This window comes from Scatophagus argus, chromosome 16 (genome assembly GCF_020382885.2).
Source record: "Scatophagus argus isolate fScaArg1 chromosome 16, fScaArg1.pri, whole genome shotgun sequence".
Taxonomy (NCBI): Eukaryota; Metazoa; Chordata; class Actinopteri; family Scatophagidae; genus Scatophagus; species Scatophagus argus.
Window position 1 is genome coordinate 17,483,983 of NC_058508.1, and position 16,540 is coordinate 17,500,522.

The following is a 16,540-nucleotide window of genomic DNA, read 5'->3' on the forward strand; positions in this document are numbered from 1 at the left end:
AAGGGAGGAAGAGGTAAGCAGACGTCAGAACAGATTACAGTCATGCCCCAAGAGTCCAAGTGACTCTTAAGGGCTGAAGGAGTAAATCCAACAATAAAATTAAAGGGTAACTTCATAATACTCACAATATAGAAGTCCACTTCATAAAGAGTGCATCCAAAGCCTGACCACTGACGTGCAATTGTGAGGTAGGCAGCCATACTGTCCCTGCGGCTGTAGCCAGCCAGACCTTTCCAACGCTCCAAAATGGACCCCATGACAGCCGCGGCCTCCTCCTTCAGCCGGCTCCGCAGACGCATGTCCTGCTCCACCTTTTGCTTGTGTGCTGCTGTAGCTGTGTGGCTCCACAGTGCTCCTGCCAAGAGGCCCGAGGGGAAGCGCTGCGTAGCGGGGCAGCCCTGAGCCGCCACCTGACAAGGAGGCAAGGCCTGGGGTGCAGAAATGGACATGAGGACTCGGGCCTCTAGCATGTGACTTGGGAAAAGCTCGTCCAGAGATGGGCAGGGAGCATGTGTGCTGAAGTCACCCATCAGACACTGAAGCCTCAGGGCGGCTAAGGCTTGCAGGTCTTCTTCACAAGCTGGCAGCTGGCCACGCACCACCATTTCATGGCACTGCAGCGCCAAGGCCAAACCCAGGACAAACACGGAGAGACCGAACAGGAAGAAAAGAAGGTACAATTTGTCAGTAACAGCCTCACTCCTGCCATCAATCCCTTCTACCCCACCCTGTTTTATTTTGTCCCATAATTCTTTTATGGGAGTCCTCAGGAAAAATGTTCTAATGAAGCCAGTGCTGGCTGCCTTGTGCCCCCTCTGCACCACAGCCAGTGCTCTTAGTCATGCTTTTTATGCGGCATGTTTTATTGCAATCACCGCCCCTAAGACATTAATGATTGTTAAGTAAAAACACAATAATCCAATGAAATACGAGGAATGAATCACTGCAGGACAATAAATTATATCTCATTATCAGCACCGAAATCTGTCAGAACAAAGACACTCCAAAAGGAGGACTGTGCCCTTTGAGGAGGTGCGTTCTGCTCCATTACCTGTTCAAAGAGAAGAAGATACTCTATGCTGTCCACTGATATGCTGTCAGCATCCAACAGGCAGTAGAGCTTGAAACACAATTTCCACTGGGCTTTAGACTCTGTCTCTTTGGCAGAGAGGCTATACAGGAGAGGGACAGAAAGGGTTAGAAAGTTGGGACAGTGAACAAATAAACTACCATACAAATGGCATACCAAGAATTTTAAGCCGAGATGTTAATGTGTTACATGTTACTGCCTCCTCAATGTGTAATGCTGTTGTTTAGTAACTTGGCAGTTTGCTGAGTTTCATGTTTACCCTGTCACTTGTCACTGTGAGGACAGGGAGGCGCATGCTTGTTAAGAGAAAAAAAAAAAAAACAGAACCCTTTTATTCCAGCTGGATGCCTTATCGTTTCATTCAAGACCCTGCCTTGTACAACCAAATGATATCATCTTCACCTTGGCTGGCTTTGCTGACAGAAATAGTGACACAAGTCCAGTTTCCCAGCAGGGTGTCATGTTTGACCAACAAGACAAGAAAGGGTCACCAGTTATCAAGGATACTGGATAACATTCAGAATGGGAGTCGGGCTGGGGAAGATAAATATACAATCTACTGCTCTGCTCACATTCATCTAACGAGTGACAAATAGCTCAGACTGTTTCCAGACTTAGACAAGGTGTTGATAGCATGTCTGCCTGTTTGGTTTTATTGTGTCTGACTTCCTCATGTTGTCTGTCTGTTGTGTTTTACAAGGTGAAGACTGACATTTACTTTTCAAACCTAGTCAGGATGTCTGCCACCAGAGCACCGCCTGCAACCGGCTGCTCCCACAGTGCATTCTGCTCGTACAGTGCAAACGTGTTTTTGCTCTCATGCAGGCCCAGCTTCTCTTGCATCCTTCGGACCACCTGGTTAGGGCAAAAGTGGGAGTGGGTTGAAAAGACAGATAAGACACACAATGGTTAAACTTTAAAGAGTGAAAACAGAAGAGGGAGAAATGCATCTGATTATCGTGGCTTAGTTAAGTCACTAGACTACAGTTCAGGCTAGGAAGTTTTCCAACAGGAACATGTGAAGAGCTGAAAGGTTAAAAAAAAAGTTGTGCTACAAATTATAAATACAGACAAATGTGCCCAAACCTCATTGGCAGTAGTGTGCGAGCTGATGTAAAGCTGGCAGGATCCGGGGCCAGGATAGTGCACAGTGCACAGCATCTCCTGTCGGCTCATCAGCATCTGGATCTCCTCCCAGGATGGCACACACTCACGACACTTTGTCTTCTCCAGAGCCTCGCTGATGAATGACGCATAGTTGTCCATCTCAGACTCAGGGCTCTGGCTCTGGATCCTGAAAGAAAGAGTGAGAGTGAAACTAGTGGATACATATAGCGTGTGCATGTGGGTGTGCTTGCGCAAGCACATTTAGCACTAAAGGCATTGGCCTGCAAAACGAAAATGTTCAATACATAAAAGTGAGAACTTGTTAATTCTCCCGATGTTAACAATGACTCAGTCTGAAAAGTGTTATGCTACGGTTATGGACTTTCCATCATCTTTCTGATTCAACAGAGTTCTTTATTTTCTTTGGGCTGGCAATGCTTGAAAGTCAATGAGGCGAAGAATGACAAATGTTCTCACTTCAGCTCTTAGGGACTTAAAAGGCTCACCATCCCTCATTCCTTCAAAGAAAAGGAAAATGGCAAAGAAAACATGTTTGACTTTGGGTAGCACACGAAACAGGAAAAGGTGTTTCCGCTTCTGTGAACCAGAGTGACCTTCCACTTCCTCCCCGTGGAGAGTCCAGGAGTGGTAGGTGAGGGTGTGTGTGTGTGCTTGTGCTGTGGTTTAAAAAGAGGGGACACAAAGACAGAGGACAACACACTCCAACTGAAGCCTGAAGTCTCACACACTTTGCAGAGTGTAGAAGGTGTGAAATACAACCTGATGGAGTTATGAGCTCAGCCATGTGTAAACACAGAGGGAAAAAATAGGAAGGAAACAATTATACTGTGATGTTCATCCCAAAATACACAGAACAGGGGACAGAGAGGCGCACAAGAGGGCCTCAAACGTTCTGCCAGACAGAGTGAGGCCATCTCATTCCCTGATGTCTCACTCTCTCATAACTATATGGCCACAGGGTGGGATTTGTCCTGCTGAAACATAATTAGGAATGTACCGCTGAGCTCGTATGATCCCTCCTATATTCTCCTCTCTTCGTCCCTCTCTGCTCTTTCCTCCCTACTTGTACCCCCCTTCTCCTGCTCTACGTTCTTCCTCTCTGGCAGCAAACTTCCTGGGGGTTTCTCAGGGCACTGGGGGAGTGTCAAAGGGTTTCTGAGCGCACTGGCCAGCTCCGGTCTTAGCACTGCCCAGCTGCAGCCTCAGCACTGATCCACACAGTGAGAGAGTGCGTGAGAACGACAGTAAGACATATCAAAACACAGAGGCAGCGAGTTCCACAGTGTAATTATGAATCACCATTGCATGCAACTGTTCCATTAGCTAGTGGGTGATACCCAGCACAGACTTATAGATAGAAAATTCTAGTGGTTAGATGGCATGGCGTTACACAGAACATCTAGAGCAGGGGATTAGCACTGCTAATAACTTAGATTAGCATGCTTGACAGAGGGGCTAATTCAGAACTGCAAATCCAGCCTTAAAACACTGGATCTGTCTGAGGGAACACGCTAACAATGTGAAGGCATATCACGCTACTATATCTAAACTGGTGGTCAGTGCTGCTGGCGCCTGCTTTTGGTCCACTGTCTAGACCTTATGTTTTCCCTGCTACTACACACTACTGGTTCACCTTCATCTCCCAGCAACCAACTTGTTCACTCTCATACGCTCCTCCTCCTCATAAGCAACAAGTGAGTCCTGGACTGATGCACCAACAAGCAAAGTACAATGCAGGATTTTTTTTGTCTAAATCAAACCTGAATGAATCCAACCTATATATCATAGATCTCTCAAGCGAGTATATTCTGCTTTTCTTAATCATAACCGGTATCAAGCATCCTTTGTGTTCATCTCACCTCTTGAGGTGGAATCGCAGGTACTTGAGTACGGTGGGCCCAGGCAGGAAGGTGCAGCTCATGCAAGTGAGGAGCTGCCAGTAGCGGAGGTGTGCGGCAGTATACGGTGTAGGCGTGTAGCTCGTCTGCTTCACCAGCTGGCAGTAGACCTCATCACGGAGGGGTCGCAGGTCCAAGCAGGTCTGCAGCACGCCCTGGATGATGGGAACCGGCTCCCGGGCCGACTCCAGCTGTTGCAGGCAGTTGAAGAGCTTCACGGCCTCTTCGCGCACCGAGCCGTAGCCTTTTCCGCTGTGATCTACAGAAAGGAGGAAGATGAGCAGTGTCAAGGTGTGTTGTACACATTGATCTTCTTTTTGTTTTCTCAGGATAACCTGTATGATGCTAACACTTTGTTATGTACACATAACTGAGTTGCAGCTGGCGTTTAAGCTGCAATACAAACATGTATTACATCATTTTTTCTTACTGTCTTTAATCAGCCTTTTGTTCTCCTGTTTGCACTTGATTTAAAAACAGTCATGACAAGAAAGCTTGTTCTTATCGTGATCTGCAGTGCACTGTGTTAAATGCTGCCTCTAAGCAATTCAAACAGCATAGTAATCAGAGATTACACTGCTTCTTTTCAACTGGCAATAAAGCCTTTGAATGGTACTAACAGAAAATGGTCACTAACAGCATACACACACACAGGCTTGGTGGTTAGTTTCTGTTAGATAGCACAAATAACTTAATATAGTTAGAAATATTATATACAAGATATGTAACATATTTCATAACAGTTCTAATATAGTCATCAGCACTAAGAATCCACTTGTGTTATGATGTAGTAGTTTAAAATGATTTACATTTCAAGCAATTTGTAGTCTGGACCAATTTCTGTTTACCATTTTTATCATTTTTACCTTGAACTTCACACATTGCTATGAAAATACATATGTGTACATCTTACTTACATGTGTGCTCCAGGCTGCCGTAGGGGAAGGGCAGCAGAGGAGCATATAGGGGGTCCTGTGTGTACTTCAGGATGGGATTGTGCTGGTAGATGTGCTCCACTACCTCGGGGTGGAACTTATTCTCCTGAAGTACAAAAATTATAAAAATTAAAAAAAAAATTAAATAAATAAATAAAAAGTCACAATAAAATCAGTAGACACAGTGAAGAGCAAAACTTCATTTGCTTTCAATATGCCTGCAGCCAACCTGGAAGCAAGTCAGCGAGTGGGTGATTGAGTGTGTCCGTCTGTCTGTCAGAGGTGACCGGGGTCGAGTCGACCAGGGTCAACATTCAGCTCTGGCAACTTTCAAAGCAGCAGGAAGGTCAAGTGATGACCCAGCAAACCACACCAGCATGACTGACATGTTATATTTTATCTGCTGGTGTCAATGAGTTTAGTGTGAGGTGTTTGTGTCTTTCGCTGCCTATGTGGATAGATGCCTTCCAGCGGTACAGATGGCTCCCATGCTGCTGCCCTCCAGCACCTGTTGCTCATTAGAAACGTTGCCATCGCACTGGCTCTCTCCTGCCTCTGCAACCCCCCTCCAACCAGCCAACCCTTCTCTCTGGATACACGCCCACTTTCCCCCGTCCTTAGTAGGGCAAAGTTGACAGATTCTTCTGAAGTGTTTGGTGCACATTGATGACAGGCTTGTCTGTTTGAAATGTGGGACTGAGATGCTGCTCTGTAGACCATGTGCAGATGGATACTGCACAACATCCAACATCCATGATATTTCTGCACTGTACACAGATGGTTAGGACCACAGACTGTATCTTATTCCCTTTGGTCTTCCACTGACACATAAGTAGCAGTTCAACATTTTGGGGAGTACGTTTATGTTCTTTCTTGCCAAAAGCTGGATGAGTGATGATTGTGATGACTGCTACCCCTTTCAAGTCGTCACAGTAGATAAGAAGCTACACTGGGTTAAATTAGCTTAACACTAACACAAACAGTGAAAAGGGGGGAACGGCTAGCGTCGCTCTATCCAACAGACAGTAAGAAAGAAAGAAAAATTCAGTAAGAAAGAAAGTTCAGTAAGAAAGAAAAAAAAAGTTAACACCACAATGTACTGTTTAAGATTGTGTTATGTACCAGACTATTTCTTTGCTAGGACCAGGAACTTCTTGAAGTTTCCACTGGTTGGTGGCCTAGCAACTGGCCAAGAAATAGTCCCATAAAACAGTGTTGTGTGGACAAGTGCACTTCCCTTTTCCCTGTAAGAATGTATTTATTCATTCTCATTTATTCCAGTTTGGGTTTTGTTTTTCACAGTTTTGCCCATCATTCCTAACACTATGCTCACCAAAGTAATTGCTGAGATCTGGCAACAATATGGCTAATGTGACAACAAAGTGAGCAGAGGAAGGATATGCAAGCTGTTAGATGAAAAAACAGGTCATAAACAAACCAAGAGTTTAGCTATATTACATAAAACATCTTATTTGGAGGTAAAACCGATACTGCATGTCCCTGAAATATCACTAATAACTCCACAGTGCACAAAAAAATAATGTGTTTGTACATCTACTGTCAGTCCAGTAGGTCAGAGCTGAGCTTTACAGTTTGCTTTCATTTTCTCTTCCAAATAAGTTAAGCCTGTAAGATCATCTGACTGCTCGTGTTTCTTGCTCTGTCAGATTTCATTACTTACACTAACTTGGTGAATACAGTGTTATTACAGACAAGAATAATAATATGACCTATGGTGTAATGAACAGGAACTATCCTTAAAACATAATGTGCGCCATCTGTTCTTCAGAAGTTCTCTTAAGTTTTCTCTCTCTTTTACACATAACCTCTGGTTGCAGGTAAAAACTGTAATCCCTGCTCTCCCTTGTGTCTGTGGCCGGAGCATGAATCTATGCTTTAAAGATAAGCAAGCAGGCCTGTTCACACAAAGCCTCGACTGTTCATTCTCTCTTACATTTTTGCAGCAGAAGTCCTAATCTCACACTCAGGGGGGAAAATACCTCGCCTTTTTGAGAAAGTGTGCCTATGTGTAAAGGTAAGAGAGGGGGGACATTAACAGACTGAGAGAAACTGTGATAGAGAAAGACTGAGGATGTGTCTTCATAGGGGGGGGGGCAAGACAATTAATGAGGAGCACTTTAAAAGCAGGCTTGCTCCGTTCCTTCAGAATAGAAGTATGGCCCCTCCTGGTGAAGCAGACAGGGCCAGACGTAGGCAAGAAGATTAACCACTTTCTTTGAGATTAGAGACTCTCGTTGGGAGATTACGGAGACGGGAGGCCAGGCAAAGGACTGCTTATCTGGCCCTGCTGCTTCACGCCAAGCCCTCCTCCACCTCATCTGACAAAGCTGCCCCTCTCTTCACCCCAGGGGCAGACTGATGCAAAACGAGTCATCCGTCTGCTCAATGAGATTCCAGCACACTGCGCTCTATAGCAACCCCTGGTCTAAAAATATGGCTGCCCCTTATAAACACACTTCATTCTCCTTTCATGTAAGATGGTAAAACAATACGCATCCGTTCAATGTCTATGGATAAAATCTTTCCAAGCGCTGAGACACCTTTACCTTGAAAGGACCTCTTTGTCTTAGGTCTGTTGTTATGTCCTGTCCGAGTGCGGTCGGATATGAGATCATTCAGAAGAGAAAGGAAACCAGAGAAACTTAGTGAGGCAAGTGTGACCCACCTCGATGTCTCGAATTAGGAGCTGTGTTGGTGTCTCCACTGGTGCTTTTGTGTCAATGATTTTCTGGATGGCACACGCCCAGTACGCAGCCTCGTTGAAGTGCTTGGTGTACAGCTTGTAGCAGTGCTTTCGCCCATATACTGTGATGCTCCAGTAGCCTGAAAGACATGCACCCAAAGAAATTTTGTATGACCGAGAAACGGAATTCAAACTGTACCTAAGCACACAGGGAAGAGAACAGTAAAATATTCTCTACACAGGACACCTTTGATATCTGTTGTGACTCTCCCTCCCTGACTTCCTCTTTCAATTTCCCTGAGGATCAAAGGTCACCCTGAGAGGAACCTCAGACCACGGCAAAACCAAACAAGAACAGCAATTCTCCAGATCAGTTAGGACACAAGTGTTAAACCCCTGAGAGCGTCCTGAAAACACCAATAAAAGTTAAAAAAATCTGCACTTCCTCCTTGTGCAGAGGAAGTATTAGACATACCCCAGGCAGCCTGGCCTGATCCGCAGCTCTGCGGCTGTTATCAGGCTTTCCTGCTACGTGACTTGGCACCACATCCTTCTTTGTTTAGGTTCTTGATGGGTACAAACCCAAAATTAAGAGGTTTTACAACAGAGATTATGACATGGTCTTATTGGCCACTTTGAACCTGTTTGGTGCTCTAACATTAACTCTGCTGAAAAAAAAGTCAATGAAGCCAAAGATGCAACCCTTACAGGGAACTAATATTTCATGGTAACAACCAGAAAATACACAGGGGAAGTAAATATTGCATGCAACTCTAATTTCACAGCAGCTTAGGAGGAACACAACAAACTTCAGTAGTGACAGAGCCAACAGAGCTCATGACAAAGTCACTGTTGAAAGTGCACTTCTGTCTAGAAAAGTCCCCTGGGTATGAGTTAGTAAGTACTACGTTTAGGTCTGGGTTTATGGAATGATTTGGATATTTTGCGTGGTTTGTGGAAGTCAGCAGGACATAATCCCCTTCATTGATGGGCAAGCAGACAGACACATACAGAGGGCAACACAGACTTGAAAAGGACAAGTCATCCCTTTGTCGATTCCCATCTAGCAAAGTCTTTCTTTTTAATGTTCTATGGCTTTTGTTTCTTTCATCCGAGAAAGGAAAGGGAGATGTCCCAGCTGATTACTCAAATGTGAGGTTTCTAAACCAACCTTGAGAGATGTTTTGGACCAAACACAGTTGGGGTTTCCCAAACTTACTCAGAATTCCAGCACTCACGGGAAGTTAAAGGGGACCACAAGACGTCATTTACATATCAAAAAACCCAGAACAACTTTCTAGATATTTTTGAAAACAATCACAACACCACAAAGGGGATTAACACACATCTTGCTGGACTCAACCGAGATTACAGGCAAGTACACACAAGCGTGAGTCAGCTATGCATCAGCCTGTCTGTGTGCCCCTCACCCGTCTCCTTGTATGTCTGCTTGTCTGGCCAGATGACAGAGCAGAGGCTGGTGAGGACCAGCGTGCCGAGTCTGCGCGCTCCTTTCTCTGGTCCGCTGTAGTAGTCGAGGGAGTCCTGGCTCAGCACAAACCAGTACCGACGGTGCTTGATCCAGTTGCCTTGCACCTCCCGCAACAGCCACCCTTTAAATGAAGATAAACGCGTGTCATATGACAACTCAGCTGCAAAAATGAAATTACACCAGTGGTCCTTACACATGGCAGCAGAACAGTGAAAATAATTTGATTATTCAAACAAAGGAAAATTAATTTGCAACAATTTTCATAAATAGATACATAGTTTAAGCCATTTTCAAAGTAAAAATGCCAAATAGTACATGGTTACAAATTCTCAAATGTGAGTTGTACTGCTTTCCTCTCTTCCTACATTGAAGGACACTAAATACATTTGGCTTTTGGACTGCTGATTAAATAAAAAATTTGAAGATGTCACTTTGGACTCTACGCACCAGACATTGTGATGGACATTCTTCACTGTTATCTGATCTTTCATAGAAAAACAATTAATCTGCCACTGATTAATGTTTGTTGATTTGTCAGTTTACTTACAGCTTTACATCCCAGCATGAACCCCATGCATCACTGCAGCTGGGCATCATTTGAAATGTTTTGACACTCATGCCAAGATCCTATTTTGTATTGCTAACCAAACAATATTTTCCAATGCTACACTGCTACTCCTGCTCAGAGACCAGGGGCAATCTTGCCAGCATCAACTAAGATGTCAATCTTAAGTACACTGCAAGACAAGCATTTTTCCTGAAAGGCCTGGGTGGTTCGTGGGCTAGTCATGGAGCTACTAAACCAGTGCTGCCACACCATGTCTTAACTAAGAATAATCCCCACGGCTTGTAATTGTCCATAAAGTTTGCTGCAGTCTGTATGTGACTGTCTTGTTGGGGTAAATACTAGGGGATAAAAATATAGCCAGCTAATGGCATTAAAGCCTGCATGCAGCCAGCATAATTACCACTTTAGAGGTTTACAGAGTGAGAAAAGGGGAGAAAAAGAGAGCGAGCGAGCGAGAGAGCGAGAGAGAGAGAGAAAGAGAGAGAGAGAAAGAGAGAGAGACAGACAGACAGACATACTGGAACATTGTGAACGGGACTAAGAGAGTAAAGCAGACATGCCCATTGGCCTTGCCAGGCCTGGCTTTACTACGCAAGATTGTTCTGAAAGTCCTGAGGATTTGGAAAGACTGCAACAGCCCAGAGCCACTGTTCCAAAATAGCAGTGACCTTCTTCTCCCCCTCAGCTTTGTGTGCAAATTGTTCCTTATAAATATTTAATCTCAAAGTAGATAAATAAACTAGTTTGGCAGTTTGGCCGATGCTGCCTGGAGAGAAAGTCAGGAGGTCTGCAGAGTCTTGATGGGGGGATGGGGTCACAGTTCATCCAGAGGGCTGATGGAGAGGCTGGCTAGAGGGTTCTAACAGGCCACCTGGACCAAAAGTAGGAAGGGGGGACCATCTGCGGGGGGCAGGGCACTGCTATGGCAGCCTGCCACTTGTGCTGTGGCTGTGCATATGTGTTCATATGGCTTGTGCATGCATTTTTGAGAGTGGTTTAAAAGGAACAATTAGACAATGTACCTTCAGCTTTCTACCCTGTGAAGACGGCAATGACGCCACACCAGCATCACAACTTCCTCTGTGGTTAGCAAGCTGCGTGCCACCTGTTAGCCAGCGCTCATTTCTCCTGCATCTTTCTTCCCTCTGCACTCACCCTCCTTCTATATACTTTCATCTCTCCCTTTTCTCTTCTCTCCCTGTTTTCATCCTTGCCTCAAAGTGGTTTTCTCAGTCAGCCCAAAGCTTCCACTGCCTCACTTTTAATCCAAAATAAAAATAAAGAGAGAGGAGGGGGCCGAAGAGTCAGCCTCTCAGATCATGTTTCTTGTTTGAGAATGCTTCTATATGATATAAGTGGCGGGTCTGAACCCACCATAAACTCACCCAATATAGCCCTAAGAAAAAACCTTGGAGGTACTTAACACCACATCAGAGGGGGGCAGCATCAAAACCCAACGTGAAATGGATAAATAAAAACCATGAGGTAAGTCAGGCTGAGCTTGCTGACATACTGGATGTGGGACGGAGAGGAGGCAGACAAGCTGACTGGGTGTGAGACATGGAGAGAAGGGCTTGCCTGCTACATTGACACCTCTGCCACAGACACGGGACACCCCACAGATACTACTCTTTTTGGGATCTTTATACAGTGTGATAAGGAAAGGCAAATAAAATAAAAAAAAATAAAAAGCAGAGTCTTGACACCCACTGTATACCTCTGTCATGGTTCCATCTGGATCCCATCTCTGTGGCCTGCTAATGTCTCCCCCGGGGGCCACAGCTCACCCTTAATTTGTTTCATTTGTGACCTCCGACCCCCCAGCACTCTGCCCCCTCAAACACAGACTGAGCAAACAGTCTTTCTCTGTGCATTTCCAGTTCTTTAACTGCAAGCCTCCTGTCACTTTCTGAGCGCTGAGTGTTTGTTCTATTAATGTTTAAATAGTATATCGAAATGAAACATTGCAAACAAAGGTTCGTTCTAAAATTTGTTCCATGCACATATTCGAAGAATTGCTCTGCAGGCAAACATTTCCCTATTTAAACCCTAAGGTCAGCCCCTGAACCAAAGGCCATAACACTGGTATTCACTTCATGTGAGTTTTATAGATGACGTTGTAAAACCAGACAGAAATTATGAGAGTCTACGCTTTATTAATTGCTAATGTTATCATCAAGCTGTTCATGAATTCATATTTTGGAAGTCAAACAATGTAAGTGGACCTCAACAGGAAGAATTTTAATCATTATGCATTATAAACTGGACCCAAACATTTGTGCACAAGAAACTAAACTTTTTCTCCCCATATGAGGTGCCGTTCATTTTGACTGTAAAACAACTAAAGGGTCAGCCAATGTCTTAACATGTATTTCTGTCAGCACTCATGGGTTTTATTATTCACCCTTCTACCATCAGCCTGCTCCTCCAATGTTGGTGACCTGATTTAGATATTGGGGCAACATCGAGCCCATATGGCCTCAGGATGTACTGAGGAAAAAAAACAAACAAACATACAGAAACAAGGAGAATGGTCCTTAAGAAACTGCTGAAAACATATCAGTGCAACACACAGGGAGAAATCAGGCGGGGGATCAATCGCCCTTAGGAATCCGACTGTTGTGGTCGCTCTGCTAGTGTGGTTGTGCTCAAGGACAGGAGAGCTGGTGCAAAAGTTGAGATCTCATGTGACAGTGCAATCAATGGCCCAAGGAAAGTAGCTATTCTCTGTTTTGGAGGGAAAGTCCTCTCCTCCGCCAGTGAGACGAGGACAGAGAGGGGGACAGCTGCGGTAAAGGAGGGGCACTAGCCCAGAGTGCATAGAAACTGCTGTCAGAATTAGGCAATGTGACTGTCGCCATTCCAAACAGGACGTAACTTATCTAAGTGCTGGCATTTTACTGCTCCCTTTCAGTAGCGGACCAAGAAGAGGGGAAAAAAAGAAAAAAAATACACAGAAATATCTTATGAGATCATTCCTCAAAAGCATCAGACACACTAGACGGTGCTCCTGATGCCAGTAGCTATCCTTACATGAACACTGATGGGGGGGGGGCAGCTGTGGGCCACATGTGGTCAGAGAAGGGTTGGCTACAGGGCGACAGCACAGCATGGAGCTGCGACAGTACTTATTAGGAGACAATTAGGGTAATGAAATATACACTACACTTAATGAGATGAACAGCACCAACCTAAGCCTGCAAGGACCTCATTTGTTAACTGAAGCACAGAGTAGGGCAACTAAAGATTATTTTAATTCTTCTTTCATTTTTGGATAGCTTTTCATTAGTTATATTTAATGTTTGATCTGTAAAATCCCCCTACAAAAGAAAATCCAACAGACCAGGTGTTCAAATTGCACAGCAGTTGACAATGCAAAGATATTCCATCTGCAGTAATATAAAACAAGAAAAAAAAAGAAAATGCTGACATAAAAGAAGCTGAACCAGTGAATTTTTGCTAGAATAATCAGTTTCTATCAACTGACTGACTAATCGTTTAACCTGCATGACTACGTTCACCACAAACTAACTTTGAAGGCAGAGGCATTCAGTCAATTGAAGAAGTATTATATTCCCACTCACCTTTGACCACCAGTTCTGGGTCTTCCACCAGGCCCATCTTATTCTTCTCAATTATCAGGCTCTTCATCTCCTCAGACACCTCTGAGACCGTGTGCCTGTGTGGAGGAGCAGAAAGAGAATGTAAATAACTTCGCTTCCCTCTCAACTCCAGTCTTTCCCTGACTACTCCCTCCCATTGGGTAGCTAATTGGCCCAGAGACACACAGTTGGCTGTGCCCCCCCCACCCCATATGACACTGTGCCAACTACAAGCCTCTCTGATACTCAGTCACACGGGTGGGGGGACTGGAAGAAGTGCCACGAATATCTGTCGTCCAGTGTTCTCCCACTTTCCCTCTCTAGCAGCACGCAAGCTGAACACACACCGATACATACCACGCCGCTGTGGACAGCTCGCCTCTCTTTTATCACTTTGGCCGCCAAGCCGAGCGAGCGAGCGACTGAAAATAAACGTGACAGAGCGACGCCGGTCTGACTCCCAGCCAGCCAGCTCACGCCAGTCAGAGGAAGGCAGAAGGTTCAAGAGGTCACAGCCTTGGATAGTTAAAACCAGAAACATCAAAAACATCTGTAAATCTGCTGAACCGCTGCTCTTTCTTTGCCTCTTTAATGACTCATGATCATGTTTGCAGCTACCTCCACATACACGGCGCTTCAGCATCTGTTCATGAAATGTTGTGGACAAAATCAAACTTTGTTATCTTAGGCTAAGGCCCATTTCCAGTCTACTAAGTTGTTTAGAGGTCTTATCTCTCCTCAATTATTTATCTAATTATTTGTTTATTTTCTCCATTTCCGGGGTCTAACTAGCATGTGAAGTACAAGAGACAAAGCCCTCTTTCCTTCCTTCCTGTCCTCCTCTGCCTCCTCTTCCTCTTGGGATTATTGCACAGGAAATGAACCAAGCCTCGTCTCCCAGGGACATTCGGCCTCTACTTGCCTACCCCTTCAGGAGATGATTTACGTAGGTATTGATCTGCAAGGTTCCTCGGCACAGGAGGCAGCAGTAATCAATGAGTCCAAGTATAGCCTTATCTGTTTTGGCTCAGATTGCATGTCTGCAGAAGCCATTTCCTCTCTTTTTGTGTGTGCTGGCCTTATCAGTCTATAGAATGGTTTATCAGTTTAACCTTGATGACATTACTCTCAAACAGACCCTATTTTGCTTAAATGAAGACAGTTTGTTTCCTTTACAAAATGTCTTGACAGATGCAGATCTTAATTGACCGCCATTAGTTTCTGATTTAATAGTCAGACACAATCAAAGTCTGGTTTTGTGAGCCAGTTTTTCTGTATGCATATGTGAACTGGTTCAGGGCAACATCAGAAAGCAGAAGAGAGAAAGAGCGAGTCAGGATCCTGTCACACCATACTCAGTCAGGCTGTATAACTAAGCCAGATCGCCTGCTACAGTGGCAGCCCTCAGGAACCTCTGACAGTCCCTACATACACAGACCCCACTTAGAGACATTAAAATAAACACAGAAATGTGACGACGTCTCCTATTTTAGGTTGTTAATAACCCCGGCTACATAATGGAGACATGCACGCAGACAGGCAGAGTTAGTCAATATGTAGGCCAAATAATTTACGGAAAACCTAAGCCTTGACTGGAAGTCTGTTGTGCTCAGCAGGGTTGTTAATGTTAATGTTTATTAATTAATGTTAATAATACCTTATGATACTTATTGCCTGTCACTAACTTGGCCAAATCTGAATTTCTCAACTTTATTCGCAACTGGTGTAACCTGCTGCAGGATTGGAATCCACAATTGAAGAGGTACTGGTCACACACCCTGGGAGGAACATTCTTGGAGTTCAAAATCAAAGTTGGCTCTCATGTGTGCAGATTTTCAGCCCCATTTTAAAGCTGAAATACTTTATAAGTCAACCTCAGTGTTTCTTTCAGGCCATGGAGAGAGGAATAACTGAAAGGGGACAGAAGCACAGCTCCAAACCCAGGCTTTGACCTTTAGCAGCACTGACCTTTAATTTAAATGCTTCTTTAGCAGAGTCAGTTTGACCATTGTTTCCAAAAAGCCGGGCTAATATCCAAAAGCTCACTGGCCGGTGACCACAGCAGTATAAAGCTGTCTCTACAGAAAAGTCTGCTTCGTATCTCATTATGAGAACATACTGTTCTAAATATTCCAATTCTAATAAGTTCTCTTTCTCTTTATTGCTCCTTATCAAATTGCTTTTTTTAAACTTTATAATAATATAAGAGTAAAAGATACAGTCACAGCGTAAAGACATTGTACTGTATATGAGAAGAGTCTATTAACAACTTGGATGTAGTGAAACTGATCAATCAGTTTTAATAAAGGATTATCTTGTCTTATCTTAAATAAAACAGAATGTTAAAATTTGCTCTTTTTCAACTGAAGACAGGACAATGACAACATATTTAACGTTTTAGCTCAACAACTTCTGTGATTTTTGTAAATAAATGCTTATTATTTTTTCTGAATTTGATGCCAGCAACATGTTTCAGGGGAAGGTTGTGCATTGCTCAAAAAATAAATAAACAAAAAAAACAAACCTGTTTGGAACATTTCACAGGTAAACAGCTTAACTGGTAACAGCTGATAGCATTTGATTTAGTATTATAATTGGGAACGAAAGAGGCATCTGTTCACCGAAGACACCGAAGTGATGTTCACCACTTTGCGAAACACGATTGTACAAAAGATGTTACTCCATGGACTCGGGAACATTTTGTAAAACCACTGTTGGTTTGCAAATTATTGCATTGCGTTGTTATTGACGTTTTACGCAGCGGCCCAACTTTTTTTGAATAAATACAGAAAAGTAAGTACATGTGACATAGCTCGAGGCAAATGTTTGAGCACTGTTGATGTCAGGGCTTTGGGATCTCCACAGCTGTCCGGCAGCCCTAAAACCCCCTACCTTCATGCACCCCCCCTCCCCAGCCCCCCATCCTACCACCCCCACATTCCCAGAGGTCTCCGAAGAGGCCATGACGGTGGGGCCTTTGGCGGGCAACTTCCTGTGGAGTGCAGGAAACAATTTGACATGGGGGATTAGACAGCAAGTCCAAGTGAACATCTACAGACATCACCTCCGTCTTTCTCTCTCTTGCCCTCCCCTTGAGGACTGAACATCAGCTACCTCAGAGGT

The 16,540-nt window shown here is 44.3% G+C and overlaps 1 protein-coding gene across 3 annotated transcripts in view; it reads right to left on the bottom strand.

The window, feature by feature from the left end:
* Positions 1-16,540, bottom strand: part of plekhh3 (pleckstrin homology, MyTH4 and FERM domain containing H3) — a 31,290-nt gene that overhangs the window by 3,668 nt on the left and 11,082 nt on the right. For 2 of the 3 annotated variants that reach the window (XM_046416456.1, XM_046416454.1), the window contains exons 3-11: positions 13,400-13,494; positions 9,186-9,368; positions 7,738-7,895; positions 5,034-5,157; positions 4,078-4,375; positions 2,177-2,384; positions 1,809-1,945; positions 1,052-1,172; positions 126-614 (exon numbers count right to left, since the gene is read on the bottom strand). In XM_046416456.1, the coding sequence (XP_046272412.1) occupies positions 126-614; positions 1,052-1,172; positions 1,809-1,945; positions 2,177-2,384; positions 4,078-4,375; positions 5,034-5,157; positions 7,738-7,895; positions 9,186-9,368; positions 13,400-13,494 (1,813 nt within the window). The remainder of the gene's footprint in view (positions 1-125; positions 615-1,051; positions 1,173-1,808; positions 1,946-2,176; positions 2,385-4,077; positions 4,376-5,033; positions 5,158-7,737; positions 7,896-9,185; positions 9,369-13,399; positions 13,495-16,540) is intronic. The other variant, XM_046416455.1, reaches the window with a different exon arrangement.